We start from the raw sequence: 19,434 nt of genomic DNA, 5'->3' as shown, positions 1-19,434 counted from the left end.
AGCAAAAAGAAGCAGCAGGGATTCATCTAGTAAAAGGCAGTTTTACAGAAGTCACTCCCAAATTTAGGCTATAAAAGAGAGCAAAGTCAATCATCGTGGAGAAAAGAGGTTTTTGTATGTCTTTCTCTTGGTGTCTTTATCAGCAGTGCACAAGACAGGCCAGGCTGTGATTCAAGGGCAGCAGCAGGATCTGAGAGTTTTGTAAGCAGAAGTCAAGCAGAGAGAAATGCAGCCAGACTGTCTGTCTAAGTATAGTGTGGGAGAGAGAAGAAAGCAAGCCGGTGAGAGATAAAGGATGAGTCTGACGGGCTTAGAAAGGAAAATAATAGATTGAAGGAAGGCCAAGCAGAGCTTGAAAGAGCTGGATCTGAAAGACAGCAAGCTGCTGATATGACTGCTGACTCAGATGAAGGTGCCAGGACTGAAGAACCCTCTGATTTCTTGTGCTGCGATATTCAAGCACTAGTTAGCAGGTTTCCTGAACTTAGCAAGGGTCAGGGCCTTCCTTAGAAAAGGAAACATGCCTCCATGGGCCATGGGTCCTTGTGTGGGAGCCTTTTTAATAAGGCTGTGTGGCACAGTGCCCCAGTGCACAGCTTGCAGTGGGGTATAAGTGCTGCTATCCACGTTCTTTTTGTAGAGAAGACAGGGAATTTATCCAGGGTCTCAAAGTAGGATCTTAGGCTCTGGGTGTGTGAAGGCACAGGATCACAGGACTGTAACCCCAGTACATTCTTCCTGGGTGTTTTAAGAGAGATGGGAATGAAGAAAGGAAGATTGCTATTTTCGTAGGAATAGTGACCGTAAAACAGGATAGTGGAGAAATGAGGAATAATGAGGAATCTGAGTTCAGCATCATCTTTGACATCAGCTGGTACAGGCAAGTTCAACTTGCCAAGGTTAAGACAAGCCTCTTTAGCCTCCTAAATCCCTACTCTCTTTTCGAGAAAGGGAAAAGGATGTATTTATCAAGATTTCCTGACTCTTATCTGTTCACAACATGTATTTTAGAAGACAGACTGTGCTATTATGTGTATATGTGCTGCTGTAATACACATCAATAAAAAAGTCTAAGTGGTGAATCCCTGTGCAAGGAGAAGGGGTGATGTTTCAGTATGCCTTGTCTGTGGTCTGAGGGATCAAAGGACTACTTCTAACAGGTCTCCTAAAAAACACTGGGATGCCCGGCCTTTTTGGAAGTAGGCTGAAATTTCCCACCTGAGTATCCACACCCTCAGTGAAATATTGAGGGATTTGGCAATCAGACTGCTCTCCCACACCACTTTCTACACCGCTTTGGCACCACACCTGGCCTATGCCCAAGTGATCAACAGACATTCTAGTGAAGCAATACAAACTTGGATTTTCTGCTTCCTTTCACCCCATCTCTTGGCTCCCAAAGGCCAAATATTTGACAGAGGTGTGTTAGTAAGGATGCTGCTAAGGAATGACTTTAGTCACTTCATAGCTAGAGGAACTTGTTTGGACTGAAAACAGGTTTTTTGTTCAGACAAAGAACTACAGGATAAAGGATAAGTAATCACTGGGAACAGCTTTAAGACATAGCAGGTAGCTTAAGGCTTTGAACTTTGGGCCTGTTCAATTCTGTGCTATTCCAAGCTGGTAAGGCTCCACTTCTTTCCCTGAAGTCAACAGGAGGCAACAATGGAAAGTATTCTTCCCCTGACCTAGTCAATGAGGCCGGCTTCAACACCTGCTTAACAGAACAAAGAAGGAAACCTCTCATTTGGAGCCATTTGCTAATGTCTGTCTCTGTCTCTTGATATCAAAGAGCTGCAAGGATAATACCAGATAAAGATTGCCACTAGGGAAAAGAATCTCTTCTGAGGCAACTCACTGCTGCAATATCTGATGCTTGAAGTAAAATTCATCCCCTTCTCTCACATTCTCTCCTCTGTGGCTCGTGAAACAAACTGCCTCATTCCTCTGACTTGGAAGCTCTTTTATTTTTTGCATTTGTCTTCACGTGCTTCAGCTAGACCAGTTCCCTCTTTAGCTAATAGTTATCTCTGTTTTTTCATTTGTCAAGGATGTGTGTGTGTAACGTCAGATAATGACGAACATGTAGTAACTATGTTCCCTAAAATCCTGTCAGCAAGCAATTTCTTCTCAGCATACCACAAGTTTCTGTTTTTGTTTCTAGTTAAAGAAGTGAACAGCCCTGATTTTGTGTTTGGGTATTTTCCTCCCACTCCTCTTCAGTTTTTTACCTCATAAAAACCTGAAACTTTGGCCTAACTCATCTGGTGAAATCCCTGTCACTTATGGAGTGGACGTTAGCCTGGCACATCCCTTGCTCAGAAATGTGTCTCTTTGTGGAGCTGGCTGGAAGCATTTTTTCCCAAGCCTGTCTGAGGGCTCTGCTTTCGTGGCACCAGAGGCCTCTCTGTGGCCACAGATGAAGACATCTCGCCCTCTCGTGGGTAAAAGCACAACAGTACAGAAGCCTCGGTCTGCACAGTAAGAAGTAATAATTACAATTATTCATGTGGTGGTGTCAGAAGGAAAAAGAGCAGTTTTTTTGTTAGAGGACTGAAATTCACACCGAGTGTATATCCTGGGGGATGGGGTATGTATGTGATCGCACACGATCCTCCTGGTAAAGAGGGTTTAAAGTAGTGATGGGGGAAGAGAGAGAATTCCCAGCAGCACTGTCATGGAGTGGCAGACAATGGACAAGGCTGATGAGCAGGCCTGGAGTGTTGTAACACAAAGAGATCACAAAATCAACAAAACAGGGCTTTAGCAGGGTCACCTACAGTATTTGTAAGCAAGGAAGTGCCCTAGGGGTACTGTTATGGAGCAATCCCCCAAACACTTTCTGGGCAATCAGTGTGCTGGGCTACAGTCTTGCTGGGATCAGGAAGACACGGTGGGATGGCTCTCACAGCTCGAGTGTTGCAATGGAGGGATGCAGGCTCTTTAAGAGGGACAGGCAGAGAGGCTGAGGAAGGGAAGATGCCCTTTATCACAGAGTCGTTTAGGCTAGAGAAGACCTTTAAGGTCATCAATTCCAACCATTAACCTAGAAAGCAGCTGGAATGCCTGGAGCTGAGCCAGCTGAGAACTTATGGGTAAGGATTAAAGAGAAGACCAATATGGGTGATGCTTTTCTGCTAGAGGCTGTCTAACCTCCTCCAAGCTTAAGAGCAGTCCATCCCAATGAACAGGAGGCTGGGCAAAAATGCCAGCAGGCCTGAGTGCATAAATGAGGACTTCCTGGCAAAACTCAAATACAGAGGAAGCATACAGAGGGTGAAAGTAAGGACAGGATAGGGAGGAATACAGAGACATCATCTGAGCATGCAGGGATGACATCAGGAGTTGAATCTGGCCAGGGATGTCAAAGACAGAAAGAAGGGCTTCTATAGGTGACCAAAGGAAGATTAAGGAAAACGTGGGAACTTTTCTCAGTGAGATGTGAGAGCTGGTTACACAGCATATGGAAAAGGCTGAGGTACTGAATGCCTCCATCACCTCAGTCTTTACTAGGAAAACCAGCCTTCAGGAATCCTAGGTCCCTAAGACCAGGGGGAAAGGCTGGAGCAAGGAATACATACCTTGGTGGAAGAAGATCAGGTCAGGGAATGTTAAAGTTTGGGATGAACCCACAAGCTCTGAAAGGATGAGCTGATATCACAACAAGGGCACTGACAATGATCTCAATGATCATGGCAACGGTTAGAAGTGCCTGAGGATGGGAGGAAGGCAAATGCCACTCCTGTCTTCAAAAAAGGCAAGACCTAGGAATACCTCATCATGCCTCACCTTGATCCCTGGGATGGTGATAAAGCAGCTAGTTGTGGGAGTCTTTTCCAGGAACATGAAGGACACAAAAGTCATCAGGAGGACTCGGCGTGGCTTCACCAAAGGGAAGGTGTGCTTCACCAGCTTGAAAACCTCCTATAATAAACTGACTGGCCTGATGGATGAGAGGAGAGCAATAGACATTGCCTACCTTGACTTTAGTGATGCTATTGACACTGTCTCCCCTAAGATCCTCATAGTCAAGCTGTTGATGAGCCAGTGAGGTAGATGAAAAACTGACTGTAGGCCACCTGGCTGGGAAGCTTTGCAGAAAAAGACCTGGAGGTCCTGGTGGACAGCAGGTTGAACATGAGCCAGCCGTGCAACAAAGGTGAATGGTAACCTGGGCTGAATTAAATAAAGCATTACCAGCAGGTTGAGGGAAGTGGTCCTTCCCCTCTACTCAGCACTGGTGAGGCCGCACCCAGAGCACCATGTGCAGTTCTGGGCTTCCCATCCCAAAAGAGACATAGGCATACTGGAGAGAGTCCAATAAAGGACCACCAAGATGATGAAGGGACTGCAGTATCTCTCCTAGGAGGAAAGGCTGAGAGCTGGGGCAGTTCAGCCTGGAGGAGGCTCAGGGTGAGGAGATCATATTAATGAGTAAAAATATCTGAAGGGAGGGTGCCAGGACCAGAGGCCATGAGCACACACTGAAAAGTGGCAAGTTCCTCTGAACATCAGGAAATACTTCTTGACTGTGAGGGTGACTAAACACTCGCACACGTTGCTCAGGGAGGTGTTTGACTCCTCATCCTTAGAGATATTCAATAGCCATCTGGATGTGGTCCTGGGCAACAGGCTCTGGGTGCCCCTGCTTGGGCAGGGGGGTTGGACCAGATGAGCTCCAGAGGTCCCCTCCAACCACAACCATTCTGTGATTGTGCACAGCTATCAGCAAGAACGGAAGCTCAAGCCTTATCTGAGGTAGGCTCACATCTGACTAGTTGGTATCCTTCTGTCCATCAACAGCTGTGTCTCTTCGGCTCAATTTCAAGCAGGTGATGAAATGTTTTGACTTGAACAGGGCACTTGTATTCAGACCTTGGCCACTGAAGCTGCACTGCTTTGGTACCAGGCCACCAAATCACTAGTCACCTCTGAGAGAAATTAAGTAGAACTGGACACCCCAAGGACTTTTGCAGATGATGAACTTAAATCCCCCTGACGGGTGTCAGGGAGCCATTCCGCCTCTTCCTTCTGAAAAGAGGAAAATCAGTTACTGTGAAACTTGGAAAGTGCTCTGAGATGCACAGATGAACCCACACCCTATTGTTCATTGGGAATTTCACACCACACCAGTCATTTTGCTTTTACAGATTTTTTTTGTTTCCACTAAGGTTTTTAAATAATGATCAGTACAGTACAAAGCTTAAAATATTATCAACGTTTTCAAGGATACAAACTCAGCAGATGGGAGCTGGGAAGGGGATGGTTAGTATGTAACACTCATACTCTTCCCTGTTTCCGAGGGGAAAAAAAATACAAACTCTTTTGTACTTCTGTTTAGTAACAAACAGTGCTTAAAAACAATCTGGTCAGTAAAAGACATAAATTGCAAGGCACATGAGGAACCCAACCTTGCCTTGTTGCACAAATCACGAGGCATAAATAGAAGTTTAAGGCACCAAGCTCCATCCTCCCCTTCTGCTCCTTACAGCAAACAGGTCCTGTCAGTGGGTAGTAGCTGCTGAGAGCAACTGTGGACCGTCAGACAGCAAAGGGGTTGCCTCTGAGCCTTGGGTTCCTTCAGGATGAACCCCAAAAAGGAATGGCATAAGGCACATTGGAATGAATTCTCAGGAGTCGTCCTGTACATATGCAGGTTGCCAGATCTGCAAAAATACTGTCAGGACCAGAGGTTCCTGGGGAAAATGGTTAGGACCTCACTCCCTTCAGGATCCTGGCTGTTCTCAGCCTTTGGTGGTCAGCTCTTCACCAAACCCGGGCCCTGCTACACTCCTCCCAGCCGTGCCTCATTAGAGGAACACCAGGATGGAAGGCATGAGCCCAAGGAGAAGGCCCTGCAAGGCTGTTGGACAAGCTGAGCCTTTATCACAGCAGCACTTCCACTCTCTCTGGCCCCTGCTCTGCCCTGGATAAGGGCAGGGCTTTGGGGAGGGCATGGGCAGCCTCCTTCCAACCTCAGCCCTGCCGAGGTGCAGCAGGCTCCCCAGGGGCCTAAGGCACACAGGTGGAGTCCAGAGATGAGGGAAAGAAAGAAACTGTTTGGAAGATAGAGCCAGGGATGAAGGAAGCTCCAGTGTTGGTAAGCCGCTTGTGACACAAGGGTGCATCCTCACAGCGGCCATCTGTATGGACATCCCCTGCTAAACCAACCCATCATAGTAACCACGAGCTCAGCTCCAGGTCCAAGTGCAGGGCCACACTGGGACAGGGGGGCTTCACCTGAAGGTGACAGGAGAAAATGGGAAACCCCACCACTGTCACACAACTGCTCCACAGGAGAAGCTGCACTTCTGTCAGGCAAGGGAGATGACATACGGCCAAAAATAGCTCAGAAGAGGCACGTGGGCCCCTCCTCTCCCTGTCCCTGAACTGGATGGCATTACTGTACTCATCTTCTTTTGACAAGAGCAGGACACTTCATCTATTTCCAAACCCTTAGAGAAGGAAACACCTGGATGATCCCTTCCTTTGGTTCCAGTATAATTCTAGGTAGCAGCAGAGGAGGCTTTGCTATTAGCAGCAATGCCCACTCCCTGTCAGTGTCAGCTCAGAAAGGAGCTCTGGACCAGCCTGGTTTACTCCTCTTCCTGCACAGGAGCCTAGCCAGATCCACATTCAGTGGCTTATTTTGCTTTACCTGCCACAAAACCAAAGCAAATTAGGCTGTGAGAAGGAGCACTGATCCCACTGGAAGCCTTTGCCCAAACTGGGAGCAGACCCACAAGCAAAGCCACAGAGGACCCACAACAGTCCATCTACTAGTTGAGGAGCTGCTGCTGGCCTCGGCTTTGGCCCTTCCCTGCAGGCAGAAGTGTTGTCCAAGTGACCTGCCCAAAAGCTCAAACCAGCAGGAAATTGCTGACATTTTTTCAGTAGGACTGGTTTTGCTTTAGTCCATCCCCTGGCACCAGCTCACCCTGTGGTGAGATGAGCTCCTACACATGGGAAGGGGTATGATGAGGTGTGAGTGGGACCATCCCCACTTGCCACTCCCCTGAGGAAAATTGTAGGAAACTAATTAATTTCTCAGCTGGATTGGATGTAAACCAGGAGGCCTAGAGTGATGAGAAACGGTGGACTAGATGGTCTCCTAAAGGCTTTCCTACATTTTTTTCTCCTGTACTCAAAACTTACTTCCCTCCCCCTTTGTATTTTATTTGTCAGCAGGGCCATGAGTTTCAAATTGATCCACAAAAACCAGCAGAGCACCTATGAATAGATCTGTTTCCAGAGACACAGTTGTCCAGCCCACCTTGCTCCTCTTCCTACTGTTTCCTTCAGGATAATCTTGACCCAGCTAGGAGGCTCTGCGGATATAAAAGCCAAAGGCAAAGCCATTGTGGATAATAAATCCTGCTCCTTGTAAAAATTAACCCTACCCCAGCCAAACCCAGGACTTGCACACACATGCACATAAACACACATCCCAATAGTTAAACAACAGACCAAGTGCAGAAGTCAGTGCTTGTCACGACAAATCATATCTCTAACCCCCAACCCTACGCTCTGCCTGCTCAGAACCAGCAATCAGGATTCATTTGCTTGCCCTTGGATTTAGTGAGACAAATCTGTGGCTGGAACAGATCCCAAGGATTCCTTGGCTTCAGCAAAGATTTTTGCCAAACGTGAAGGCATTTGAGGCTGCAGGTCTTGCCTAGCATGCAGCTAGGAGGAACTATGCCAGGGTTTACTATGGTCAAGGAGCAGGTGTCCAGGCTGCATGGGACCATATCTCTGCATGGGCTCTGAGCATCCTGTCCTGCAGGTGCTACCACCTTCAGTGCAACGGTGGGATTCTGTATCTGTTATTGCCTCCCAGCAAGCACAGAAGAGACTCATCTAGTGGGGGGATACAGTAAACCAACCCCTGCTAAACCTTGGACAAGAGTGACCCATGGACATCAAATGTCCCTAACCACTATCTTTGCTGCTCCACACAGGAACCACCAAGTCTCATGGACAAACCTGTCCTAAGCTTGCACACGACTAATGCTGTCACCCTGCTCCTGCCTTTTGTTGTTCTACCTTCATCTAGTGCTGATAACAATGTGCCAGATTTACAACCCCATTGGTCAGAGAAAAGCAGGCCTGCACCTCCCACAAGGCCCACCAAGGACTGCTTGGGGTCTCGAAAAGCAGCATTAAGAGTGGAATAAAGACTACTTCACTTTCATACCCTTTTGTCCATGACTGTAGTGGGGCTGTTGGAGGCCCAGGGCCCAGAGCCTTTCCTGTGACACCCAAGTTACTCTACACTGCATGGATAGTGTTAGAAGTCAGTCAGACTCCCTAGACAGGTCAGAGTCAGTCGAGGCAGGAATGCATGAACCTGTCACACAAGCAGCCAAAATGACGCATCCAGCATCAAAAGCCTCTCTCCTCCCAGGGCCAACCCTGAAGGCTGATGGCATCAAAGGTGTTCAACCTTTGCCACTGCTACTGAAGATGGCTCAAAAGCATCTCCAGCCTGACCCAGGCCCAGCTCCTCAAGAGCAAGTAAGTACTTAAAATGGAAGTGAAGAGCCTTTGAAGACCTGTCTGGTAGGCTACCAAGCCACTACTTTAGATCCAATTCAACCTGCTGAGAAAGACCCTGTCTCCTGTTAGTAATCCTTAGGACAGCCTGACTCCTTGGTTTTGATGAGCAGCTCCTCTGGAAATGGTGGGAGTCCTCCAGGAAGAAAAGATGGAACTGACCTAACATCTTCACCTATTCTGGACCCACACCAGTCACCAGCAGACACAGGTTCAGACCTATTTTTTTCAGACCTAGAGGACCCCAGGCAAGGCCCAAGTCTCCAAACATGCTTTGCCAAAGCCACCTCAGCAAGCTGGCATTGAGATACTTGACATGGGACCATAGAGATAACCTCGCTTAGCCCAGCTGGAGCAGGAAAAGGATTACCCCAGCCACTGTGCCACACACACCCTTGCAGCCGAACCCTAGAAACGTAGGCTCCTCTTGAAACCTCGCTGCTGCCTTCGATTGTAACAGGTCTCCTAAAGATAGCAGAAATGGAAAAACCCAGAGAGGTCATCACATCCAGCTGTGGTCCTCATGGTGCATTGTGAGCCCTGGCAGAACCTTCTACAGTCTCACAGCCTTCGGGCTGCCCTCCCTGACATTCAGCAAGGTATCACCCACAGGTTTACCAGAATGAACAAGAAACCTCTGCCTATTCCAGCATCCTTGGTTAAGTGACTTGTTCCAGCTTAAAACACTCCATGTCCCACTTGAGGGCAAAAGGCAGTTCCCAGCTGTGAAAATGCATCCAGCATGAAGTCTCCAGCCCTCCACCTGAGTCCAGGGTCCTGATTAGTCACAGTGTGTTAGGCAAATAAGACAGTTATGTCTCTAATATGTTATGCCCCTTTTTCTGGTTTTTCACCACCTTGGTGATGTCGTTCCCGTCACATTTGTGACTCTCAGGAGTCCTTCTTAGCCAGGCTGGCCTTGATCCTGCCCCGCAGGACATAAGCTGTGATGGCACTACAAGCCACTAGGCCAAAAAAAGAGCTGCAGGAGAGATAAACAGAGAAAGGCCCATGTCTCTTCAGGAAAATCTCCTGCCTGTTCTTGTAATCCAAAAGAATGGCCTCCAACTGTGATAGGGTGCAGATGGCCAGGAAGGTGTGGAAGATCTGGTGGGCATGGCCAACGATATCACAGCAGCCAGGGAAGTACTTCTCAGGGACCGGGCAGGAGAAGAAATAAGCACTGATAAGGAAAAACAGTATCTGGTATGTGTGGTACCAAGCAGCATCTTCCTCACAGCCCCCCAGGTGACACACAACCACCCGGTGAGCGACAGGACTGATATCCAAGATGAATGCTAGCCCGGCTGGGATCACCTGGCACATCTTCCTCATGATGGGGTAAGGCCGTCGGTACCGGTACTTCGCGTAGCAGCAGCCAGCACATGAGAGCCAGCCACAGAAAGCAGCTGCTGGCAGGAAGAAAAGCCAGAACTTGTCATACCACGCTTGATCAGAGCTGTAGTAGAAATGAGCCAGGGCACTACCATACTGGTAGATGCTGACTCCCACGTAGTCCACGAAGTAGAAGGTGTAGTGGTACAGCTCCGATTTAGACTGCAGTAGGTGAGCCAAGAGGCTACAGGTCAGGTAGGTGACAGAGGAGAGGACAAAGATGAGCAAAGGCAAGGACCACGCGTCCACAGGCAACTGCTCAGCCTCCACAAACGTCTTGAACCTTAGCAGCACAGCCAGCGCTGCCAGGAGATGAGTCCACACGTTGACCACCTCGTTGTGCTTCTGGAAGAGGCTAAGGAAGTAGTACCGCCAGTCCTGGCCGGTGGGACGGTACCCGGAGTGGATGTATGGCTCACGGAAGAGCTGTGGCACCTCGCACTCTTTGACTGTGCAAGGCATCTTGGGGAAGCCATCCTCCAGCAGCCTGGGCAGCCGGCTGAGGTGCTGCCCGCTGAGGGACAGAGTGCCGATGCGCTCCAGGATGGCCGTCATCTTCCTGCCTGCGGTAGCTTTGAGCCCTCCTCTGGGGAATGTCGTCTTTGTGCCCTACAAGCAGAAGAAAAAGAAGAAACATTTATCATAGAATCACAGAACTCTCCGTTGGAAAAGGCCCTTAAGATCCTCAAGTCCAACCCCTTCCCTCACGCTGCCAAGCCCACCACTAACCCATGTCCCTCAGCACCTCAGCTACACGGCTTTGCAGCCTAGGAAAGTGTCTGACAACCCTGTCAGGGAAAAAGTTATTTCTCAGCTTCAATCTACACGTCCCTTAGTGTAACTTGAGGCCATTTCCTATTGTCCTGTCACTCGTTACCTGAGGAAAGAGACCAACTCCTCACCTCACTAAAGCCTCATGTTGGGGAGTTGCAGAGAGTGATCACATCTCCCCTCAGGTTCCAATTCTTCAGGTTGAACATCTCCGGGGCCCTCAGCCTCTCCCCAGCAGACTTGTGCTCCAGCTTCTTCCCCAGCTCCGCTGCCCAGCTCTGGACATGCTCTGGCCCCTCAGTGTCCCTCTGGCAGTGAGGGGCCCAACACTGAACACAAATGAGCTGCACGGGAGCATGACTGCAGCACTTACCTCCTGCAGAGAGGCAGCAACATGCTGAAATCTACCCATTAAGAGCAAAGGCAATCAGAAAGTATAAGGGAAGGCAGCTATGAAGGCTGGGCATAGGGATGCATGCCAATGCAAGGGTCACATTGCCCCTCCACTGTTGTGGCCTGCCTGCTTTGCATGCTGACGAGGATATGAGAGAGAAAGGCAGCTTTGGTACCAGGCACAGGCTGCCTCTGGCTTGTACACTGTGTGCTAGCACCAGGATTTTGCTACTATCTCTCAGCCCCGGGGCTCAGTATAGACAGTGAACATCACTTTGGAGCAGAGCTAGGGAAAGGTTAGACATCACAGACCTCCCTGACAGCAGCAGGCAGGCTTTCATAGCTGGAAAATGTTCTTTTATAACAGGCTGAGGGAGGGGCAGAGTTTTGGAGTTTTTGAACTAATAGTCCAAAGTCACAAGAAACACATGTGGTACTCAGACAAATAGCACTAAATCAGGAACCTGGTAGGCTGCTTATTTTAAACTCAACTTGTGACATTAATGAGTGAGAACAAGTTGGCAATTTCCAGCGATCATGTGATGGACAAAGCAATCGGCAATGAAGGTTAGAAAAGAGAGAGAAAGAAGGGGGAAAAAAAAAACCAAAGCAAACTAGAAACACCCCCCTCCAACATCTCAACCCAGAAACCCAAGGTCAGCACTGGCTGTTTCACTTTCACAGAGACCCTATTCTTTTCCCTTCACTGGGGCGTAGGAGCGTCTGAAAGCCGCATTCATCGTCGGGGCATCTCGTTGAGATTCTGTCCTCACCCCCCCATCTCCGGGGGATTCAGTTATTTTGGCTGCTCCCAATTAACAGCAACCAAGTATCGTTTGTCCAGGGAGGGAGCTGTAAGGAGGGAGTGGATGATGGCCAGGCTGTATCATTACAGCAACAATAAGAACCACCGCACAGGAGGAGAATGATCCCGTTCCAGTTTTCCTCTCCCTTTTGAAGAGAGTAATTGGAAACCCTGAGCTTTTTCCCGGCTCTTTTGCTTTTTAGTCACAGTGTGATGGAGGAGTTTTGAATGAGAAAAATGTCCTATAGAGTACGGGTGATTTTCCCACCAGCCTCAGCATTAACTGTCTGTGACTGAGGCTGTACCAACGTGATGTCTTTGCTTGCAGACTAGTGTTCAGGCATCAGAGGTTTACACATGCTTCCAGAAAGGGCAGCAATTCTTGGTAAACAAAGTAGAGAGGAGTGGGGAATTCAGCTATGGGGATGTCTTTAATAAATGCATTGCATTTAAAATAAAATGTAAAAAAGAAAAAAGAGTAAGTGAGTGTGGACAGTATGAAAATAACAGAAGTGATTGTGCAGCAGTTGGTAACAGACTGGTTTTGAAAGCTGCAGGTGGCCAATTCCTGAATTCCTCTCTTCTGGGAGTTGAGCAAAAGGTTCAGGAGGGACTCCAGGTCACTTTGAAGCCTGGGGTTTTATGGTTTTATTCTAATCCCCTTCCTACACGAGGTTAACTTTGGTGTTGCAGCTCCTACAGCAGCAGGATGGCAGAGAGCAGTTCAGCTCCTCTCTCCAAGGCTGGCAAAGGCTGTACCAAAGCTGCACCCCATCACAAAGCCTCTTTCCTGCAGGCTGGTCTTCCTTGAGCACAAACCTCTCCTACAGCTAAACCACTTGTGGAGCTCAGGACAAACTTTGAAAGACAAGTTTGGGAGCACAGTGCAAACTCCTCCACCCTGTTCTGCCTGGTGTTGTGGAAAGGCTCCACCAGAGATGAGAAAGTAAGAGATCACAGATCAGCTCAAGCAACAGTTCCTGTGCAGTCTTGATGCTATATGCTTTTCTTCTGCAACACGTGGAGGTGCAAACCTTCATCCCAATTGCGACACGCACACAGCACTCAGATCCCTCTGCAGTGAGTTACTACGATTTACAAGGGTGTTGCAGAGGTCAGAAACTGAAAGAGGTGGCATTTAATGGGTTGCACCAGGGATGTGCCCTGCCTCAGCAGGCAGCACTGCATGAAGCACTGATCTACACTCTAGCATCAAAGAAACACAAATTCTCCCAACCAGAAATATGACAGGGACTTCTGTAAGCTGGGCTTACACCTCTCTGCCTCTTACATGGAGATGCAAATCCTAGTAAGAACTAGATATTGCGGCCAAGAAGGCCAATGGCATCCCGAGGGGCATCAAGAAGAGCATGGCCAGCAGGTTGAGGGAGGTTCTCCTCTCCCTCTACTCTGTCCTAGTGAAGCCTCATCTGGAGTTCTGTGTCCAGTTCTGGGCTCCTCCCTTCTTCATGGGAGGTTTCCAAACCTGCCTGGACATGTTCCTGTGCCCCCAGATTGAGGGGAAACTGCTTTAGTGGGTGCTTGGGCTGGATGAGCTCTGCAGGGCCCTTCCATCCTCTACCATTCTGTGATTTTCTTGATGCACTGCTGTAATGCACTGGGCAGTGCTGGGTACTGAACCGTACACTACACAGAATACTTTATTTCCATCAACACGGTTACCCAGTTACATCAGGAAACGGCCTCAAGTTGCCCCAAGGAAGGTTTAGATTGCAGCTGAGGAAGAACTTTTTCCCTGAGAGGGTTGTCAGCCCCTGTCCCAGGCTGCCCAGGGAGGTGGTGGAGTCCCCATCCCTGGAGCTATTGCAAGGCCGTGTAGCTGAGGTGCTGAGGGACATGGGTTAGCGGTGGGCTTGGCACTGTGAGGGGAGTGGTCCATGATGTTAAAGATCTTTTCCAACCAAAAAGGATTCTATGATTTCACAATGATTCTATGATCTGGTAATCTAAATCAGCCCAATGGTGGATTACTCTATGACTCTACAGGCTGTCATCCAACAGAAACCTGCACAGGTTAGGATGCTCTACAAAGTAAAATGTGTTGTGACGCAACTGACTGGAGATATTGAAGGGCAAGCCTTAAAATAAGCTTATCTGTTAAGGAAAAGGGTCAAGTGGAAAACTTCAAATACAAGCAAATGGCTCAAATTCTACCTTTCCATATACACATATATACACACAGCCTAATCAGGGTTTGCCCATGCGTGTATTAATCAGGAAACAAACAAATCAGGGTTCCCCAGGGAAGCCATGGCAGTGTCAGCTCCCTGGGGAATTCTGGCTGGGAAGCAAGGCAGGCTGGCAGCCAGCTCAGCCCTGCCGAGCACCAAGTGCCTCTTGACATGGGTTCGGCATTGCCTGAGCCTTGGGATGGGTCCAGGGGATGAGAAGAGTGGAGCCAGCGCAATGATCGCTGTGTTTGGAAGGGACAGGGCAGAACAAAGCTGCTGCTGGCAAACACCGTGTCCCTCAGCACAAGGGGGAGTGGGGGGAGAGGGGGCAAGGTCCTGCAGCATTTGAGTGAGTAAAATGGGGCAGTTGGGATCCAAGGTGAGGGACGTGAAGACCTGATGAATGTAATCACAGAATCTCAGAATAGTGGGGGTTGAAAGGGACCTCTAGAGCTCATTCAGCCCAAGCCCCTACTGAAGCTGGTTCCCCTCAATCAGAGGGCAAAGGACCATGTCCAGGTGGCTTTGGAAACCTCCCAAGAAGGAGACTCCACATCCTCCCTGGGCAGCCTGGGCCAGGGCTCCCTCACCTCAACACCAAACAAGTTTCTCCTTGTGTTTAAGTGGAACTTTTTGTGTTCCAGCTTGTGCCTGTTACCCTTTGTCCTGTCACTGCCTTTCCTTCTCACAGAGATGTTCCAGTCCCTTCAGCATCTTGGTAGCCCTGTGCTGGACTCTTTTTTCAGCAGGGCAGAGGAGAGGAGGAGTAGAAACTCCCTCCACCTGCTGGCCACACTCGTCTTGATGCTCTCAGGATGCCACTGGCCTTCTTGGCCATGAGGGCACATTGCTGCTCATGTTTAGTTTGCCGCCATTAGAACTCTCAGGTCCTTCTCCGCAGAGCTGCTCTCCAGCAGGTCACCCTCTACAGAGGGTTGTTATTCCCCAGGTGCAGGACTCTGCACTTGCCCTTGCAAGAACCTCATGAGGTTCCTCTATGCCAACTCTCCAGACTGTCCAGATCTTGATGAAGACCTGTTGAGCCTACTGGCTTTACTGTGAGAGTCCAAACCTTGAGCTTGGTGTCACCAAGTCCTGGGTTCAGAATCCAGCTTGGATGCTCCCATGCTGCAACACCCTTGAAATGAGTGGTCACATGTAAACTGTATGCCAGGAACAACGCCTGAACTGTGCTGACTCCCAAACCATGCTGGGGAACAGTGCGGGTCACCACGGCACGTTTCTGATTTGCTGTGACCAACACAGCTGCAACTTCATCAGGCCTGACAATAATTAAAACTTGGGGGTGCTACCGATAACACACCCAAGATGCTCAATGTGGGAAAAAAATACCTCACCTGCAGCACGAGGCAGAGGCAAAAATGTTAATATTTGTTATTTCTACTCACAGACTCTGTCTGAGAATTATCTGCTCTTGCAAATCCATCCCTCCCTTATCAAAAGTTGCAGATGAATGAGGTAATATTCTGCAGCTTTTCTTCCTGATCTCACTAAACCTTTGCTGTTTGGTCTTTCCAGATCTGCTCATCACTTTCTTTTCCCACATACAGCTTACACAACCCCCAATGCTTTGGAGCTCCATTTCAGGTGGGTGTGAGATCACTGGGTAGAGCATTGATACTTGCAGGCTCCCAGTACACCAGTTATCAAACAAGCTGAGCAACACAGGTTGCTGAAGTGTTAACACATTCCCACACAGTTTTGGTCCAGCCACCCACAACAGTCCCTGCCTGCTGTATTCAGGGACCACCGATGGAGTGGGATGACTGACCCATTTCAGATGCCAAAGCTGGAATTTTGACAGAGAAGTGCCTGGCAGTCTTTTTTCCCCCTGTTGACTGAAAAAGAAGCCTGATTTTTTTTTTTTCAGCTGCATTTTACTTTCACTGTAGAAATTCCCTCCTGCAAGTACATTTTCCTTCCCTTCCACCCCCGAATAGCTGTGTGCATACCCTGCAAGCACTTTGGTCACTGCTGTGAGCCACAGGACCAGCACCAGCCAATGGGACAAACCTTTCAGCGTGGATCTGCTGGAGATGGGAGCTCCTGCTAGCACAGGGAGACCTCAGTGAGCCAGTAAATCCCTCCCTGCTCAGATCTGTCTGCTGGTGGGACAACCCAGCAACAGGCAGAGCAACCAAACCAAACTGGTCGCACACTGTTTGGGGATCCGGAGCGCTGCCAAAACACCTCTCAGAGCCTACGGGCTGGGGTTGCTTGGATTTGCTGTCGTCCACAAAAGGATTTTAGAGCTTCACTCATTAGAAAAAAATGTATATAAATCATGCACACCACTGCTGCTGCTGCGGGCAGAGAGCAGGCTGCCAGGGAGAGACTGCAGCTCTCTGCCAACGCCCCCAGAGCTGTGAGCTCTCCTCTTCCCTGTGCTAAAAGTTTTTGTCCCCAGCCAGGACCTCCTCCTATTTAACCCTGTGGTCTCACCCAGCAAGCTTCAAGGTTTGCAATGATGGCACTGCTGCCCTTCCAGGGGGCTACAAAGCTTTGAGCAAAGGGTCAAGGAGTAGATGGTTAAAAAGGGATGTGGGCTGCACTGCAACCCCACGCTTACATCCCTACTCCATCCCAAGGATCCACTGGGGAAATAAGAAAGCAACTGGGGGGGGGCAAGCTTCTACTTGCTACTTCCTGTAGGCTGGAGGATATACGGTATGGCCTTCCTGGGAACTTACTCCTCTGGGGAAATTTCTTTAGCATAAATAGGTACTGGAATTAAAGGGCCAATGGCTTGACCTCATCAGCAAGGGTTATCATGTACACTGGCAGCTAAAAATTAAACTGGACTCAAGACGTGCAAGTCACTGCAGGCACACACACGTGACCCAAGGATGGCAGCTCCCCTGCCCTCAGCCTCTGCCCTCATGCCGCTCCCACCAGGCTGTGTCCCTCTTCTAGGCTGTGTCCCTCTCCTCGACCAGAGGCTCTGGCCGCAGCTTCAGTCAGATAAATGAAAGCCCAGAGAAGAGAAAACCCTGCAGAGAGAAGGGCTGGTAACCCACACCTTCACCAGCTGCGCGGGAGGAAACGTGTAACGGCTCGTGGTTTGGCCCGACCAGCCCGTGGGTTTCTAGAAATTGTTTGCAACACATGTCACCCCCTCCCCACATCCCTACATGAAGGCAGGAGCGTGGCCCGCCAGCATAATTCACAGCTGCATGTCCCCTCCCTGCTCTGGCAGAGAGCAAAAACAAACTTCAGACCCGCTGGATTTCACTCCTGCTGAGCTCTGCACACAGACTTCATCCGTTTTCACCACCATTTTACTCTTCTTCAACCATGTGGTGTTACTCACATCCTCATCCCAACCCCCTACCCAGCCCCACCATGGCTGCCAATCTCCCCCAGCTACAGCACGCCGGAGCATTTCCCAGCTCTGAAGTGATGATCCCAGAGCATCTGGCCACAAACACAGTTCTCCATCCCACAGCACCGTACAGAGGCATGTGCTCCAGCCAAAGCAGCCCAGAGATGAACTCCTGGAGCAGTTACTGACTGAGCATCGGGTGCGGGAGCAGTGGTGCTGCTTACTCAGTGCCAGCTGATCCGTGGCACTTCCCACCCAGCACAGCTCCATATCCAGCCCTGCTCATGCCAGAGATGAGACGGTTTGACACTGAACAAATGACTGTCAAATATTTACATAAACTTACATATATGTATTCTTTTAGTTGATGAAAACCAGAACAGTTCAAGACTGTCTGCAATCTCCTCCTCCCCCTACCTTCCCAAAAAAGTGAGATGCTCGTAGTGTTTTCAGCTAGGAAAAAATCCAGATGGAATATAGGGGAACCATGACCAACCACCCCTGAAGTGTCTTGGAGAAGCGAGACTGCCCCTTCAAGACATGGGCAGGCATCAGCTACAAAATGAACGAGAGAAGCTGGTTCTCCACCCAGCTCATGGCTCGACCATGTTCCTCTCCTTGTGTCAGCCTCCAGAACGCTGCAGGGGTCAAAGTCATTCAAGGAAAATCCACCCGCAGCTATGAAAAACAAACACGAAGGGAAACCAATGCCCACCTCTCTCCTCTACGAAGCCCTTGAGATACAGGTCACAGGGGCCTGGGGGGAATAAAGTTGTCTGCCGTGCCCTCCTCCTGCCCTTTCCCCAGCGCCCATCTGACCGCAGGACCGACCCCAGCTCCACGGACCTCGGTTGTGCGTGGGGTGAGGGGAAGAGGGCGCAGCCCTCCCGGACCTGGCGGTCCACGCGTGTTGTACCCGCGAGGGACCCTCCCCGGGCATAGCCGCAGGCGCTGGGATGTTCCCCTTGCCCTGGCCTCGCCGTGACCCAGCCTCCGCGGAGGAAGGATGCTCCTGCCGCGGTGAAGGATGCGAGGACGCCGCGGTGCAGGGTGCTGCGGAGAACCACGCGGGGACGCGGGAGCTCACCGGGGGGATCAAAATGACCCGTGAGGGATCCCACACGGGCCCCTCGGCGGGGTGTCCCCGGAGGGAAGAAAGGCTGTGAGGGGAGGGATGGACAGGCAGCTGCGCCCGCACTCACCGCAGCGCTCTCCTCCGTCCGCTCCGCTCCGCCGCCCGCCGCCGCCACCAGCGATTCCCGCGGCCGCCGCCCCCGGCAGCGCCGCCGCCCCGCGCATGCGCGGCCCGCCCCAGGATGGCCCCGCGGCCTCAGGCGGCTGAGGGACGCGCAGCCTGAGGGGATCGTGGCGGGGGACGGCGGGCCCCCCATCGGCGGGCGCCCACGGGCGTGCAGGACTGATGGACAGGGGACCTCGCAGAGCGACGTCAAGTCACTGGAGGGCAGTTGGGGTGGAAGGGACCTTTTGGAGGTGTCCAGGACCATGTCCTGATGGGTTTGGAAGGTCTCCAAGCGTGGGCATCTCTCTGAAGGATGGAGATTCTGCTTTTAAAGCAGAAAAGACAGGACCAGAGGCCATAGGCACACACACAGCAGGTTCCTATGAACAGCACAAAACACTTTTTGGCCATGAGGGTGACTGAGCACTGGCGCAGGTTACTCAGGGAGGTGGTGGAGTCTCCATCTTTGATGATCTTCAAAAGGCATCTGGACACGGCCCTGGGCAATCGGCTCTGGGTGCCCCTGCTTGGGCTGGGGAGTTGGACTGGATGAGCTCCATATGTCCCTTCCCACCCCAACCATCCTGTGACAGCAGAGAGGCCAGGGAGGGCTCTGTTGTGATTGTCAGAGCTCATGGTTTCTGTCAATGATTATTAGGACAGTGGTGTCAAATACAAAAAGCTTCTAGTCCTGAGCTGGTTTTGTGCTGACCTCCAGCTGGCCTTGGTTGAGGGAAAT

General features: G+C 50.2%; 1 protein-coding gene across 1 annotated transcript; it reads right to left on the bottom strand.

The window, feature by feature from the left end:
- Positions 1–5,152: 5,152 nt before the first annotated feature.
- Positions 5,153–18,719, bottom strand: PAQR8 (progestin and adipoQ receptor family member 8). The gene is made up of 2 exons (XM_061990979.1): positions 18,658–18,719; positions 5,153–10,560 (listed from the first exon to the last, which is right to left on the bottom strand). Exon 2 carries the CDS (start codon positions 10,504–10,506, stop codon positions 9,448–9,450), a length of 1,059 nt encoding a protein of 352 aa, XP_061846963.1. The 5' UTR covers positions 10,507–10,560; positions 18,658–18,719; the 3' UTR covers positions 5,153–9,447.
- Positions 18,720–19,434: the final 715 nt, after the last annotated feature.

Source organism: Colius striatus, chromosome 2 (genome assembly GCF_028858725.1).
Source record: "Colius striatus isolate bColStr4 chromosome 2, bColStr4.1.hap1, whole genome shotgun sequence".
Classification (NCBI taxonomy): Eukaryota; Metazoa; Chordata; class Aves; order Coliiformes; family Coliidae; genus Colius; species Colius striatus.
This window is presented reverse-complemented; position numbering and strand designations above follow the sequence as displayed.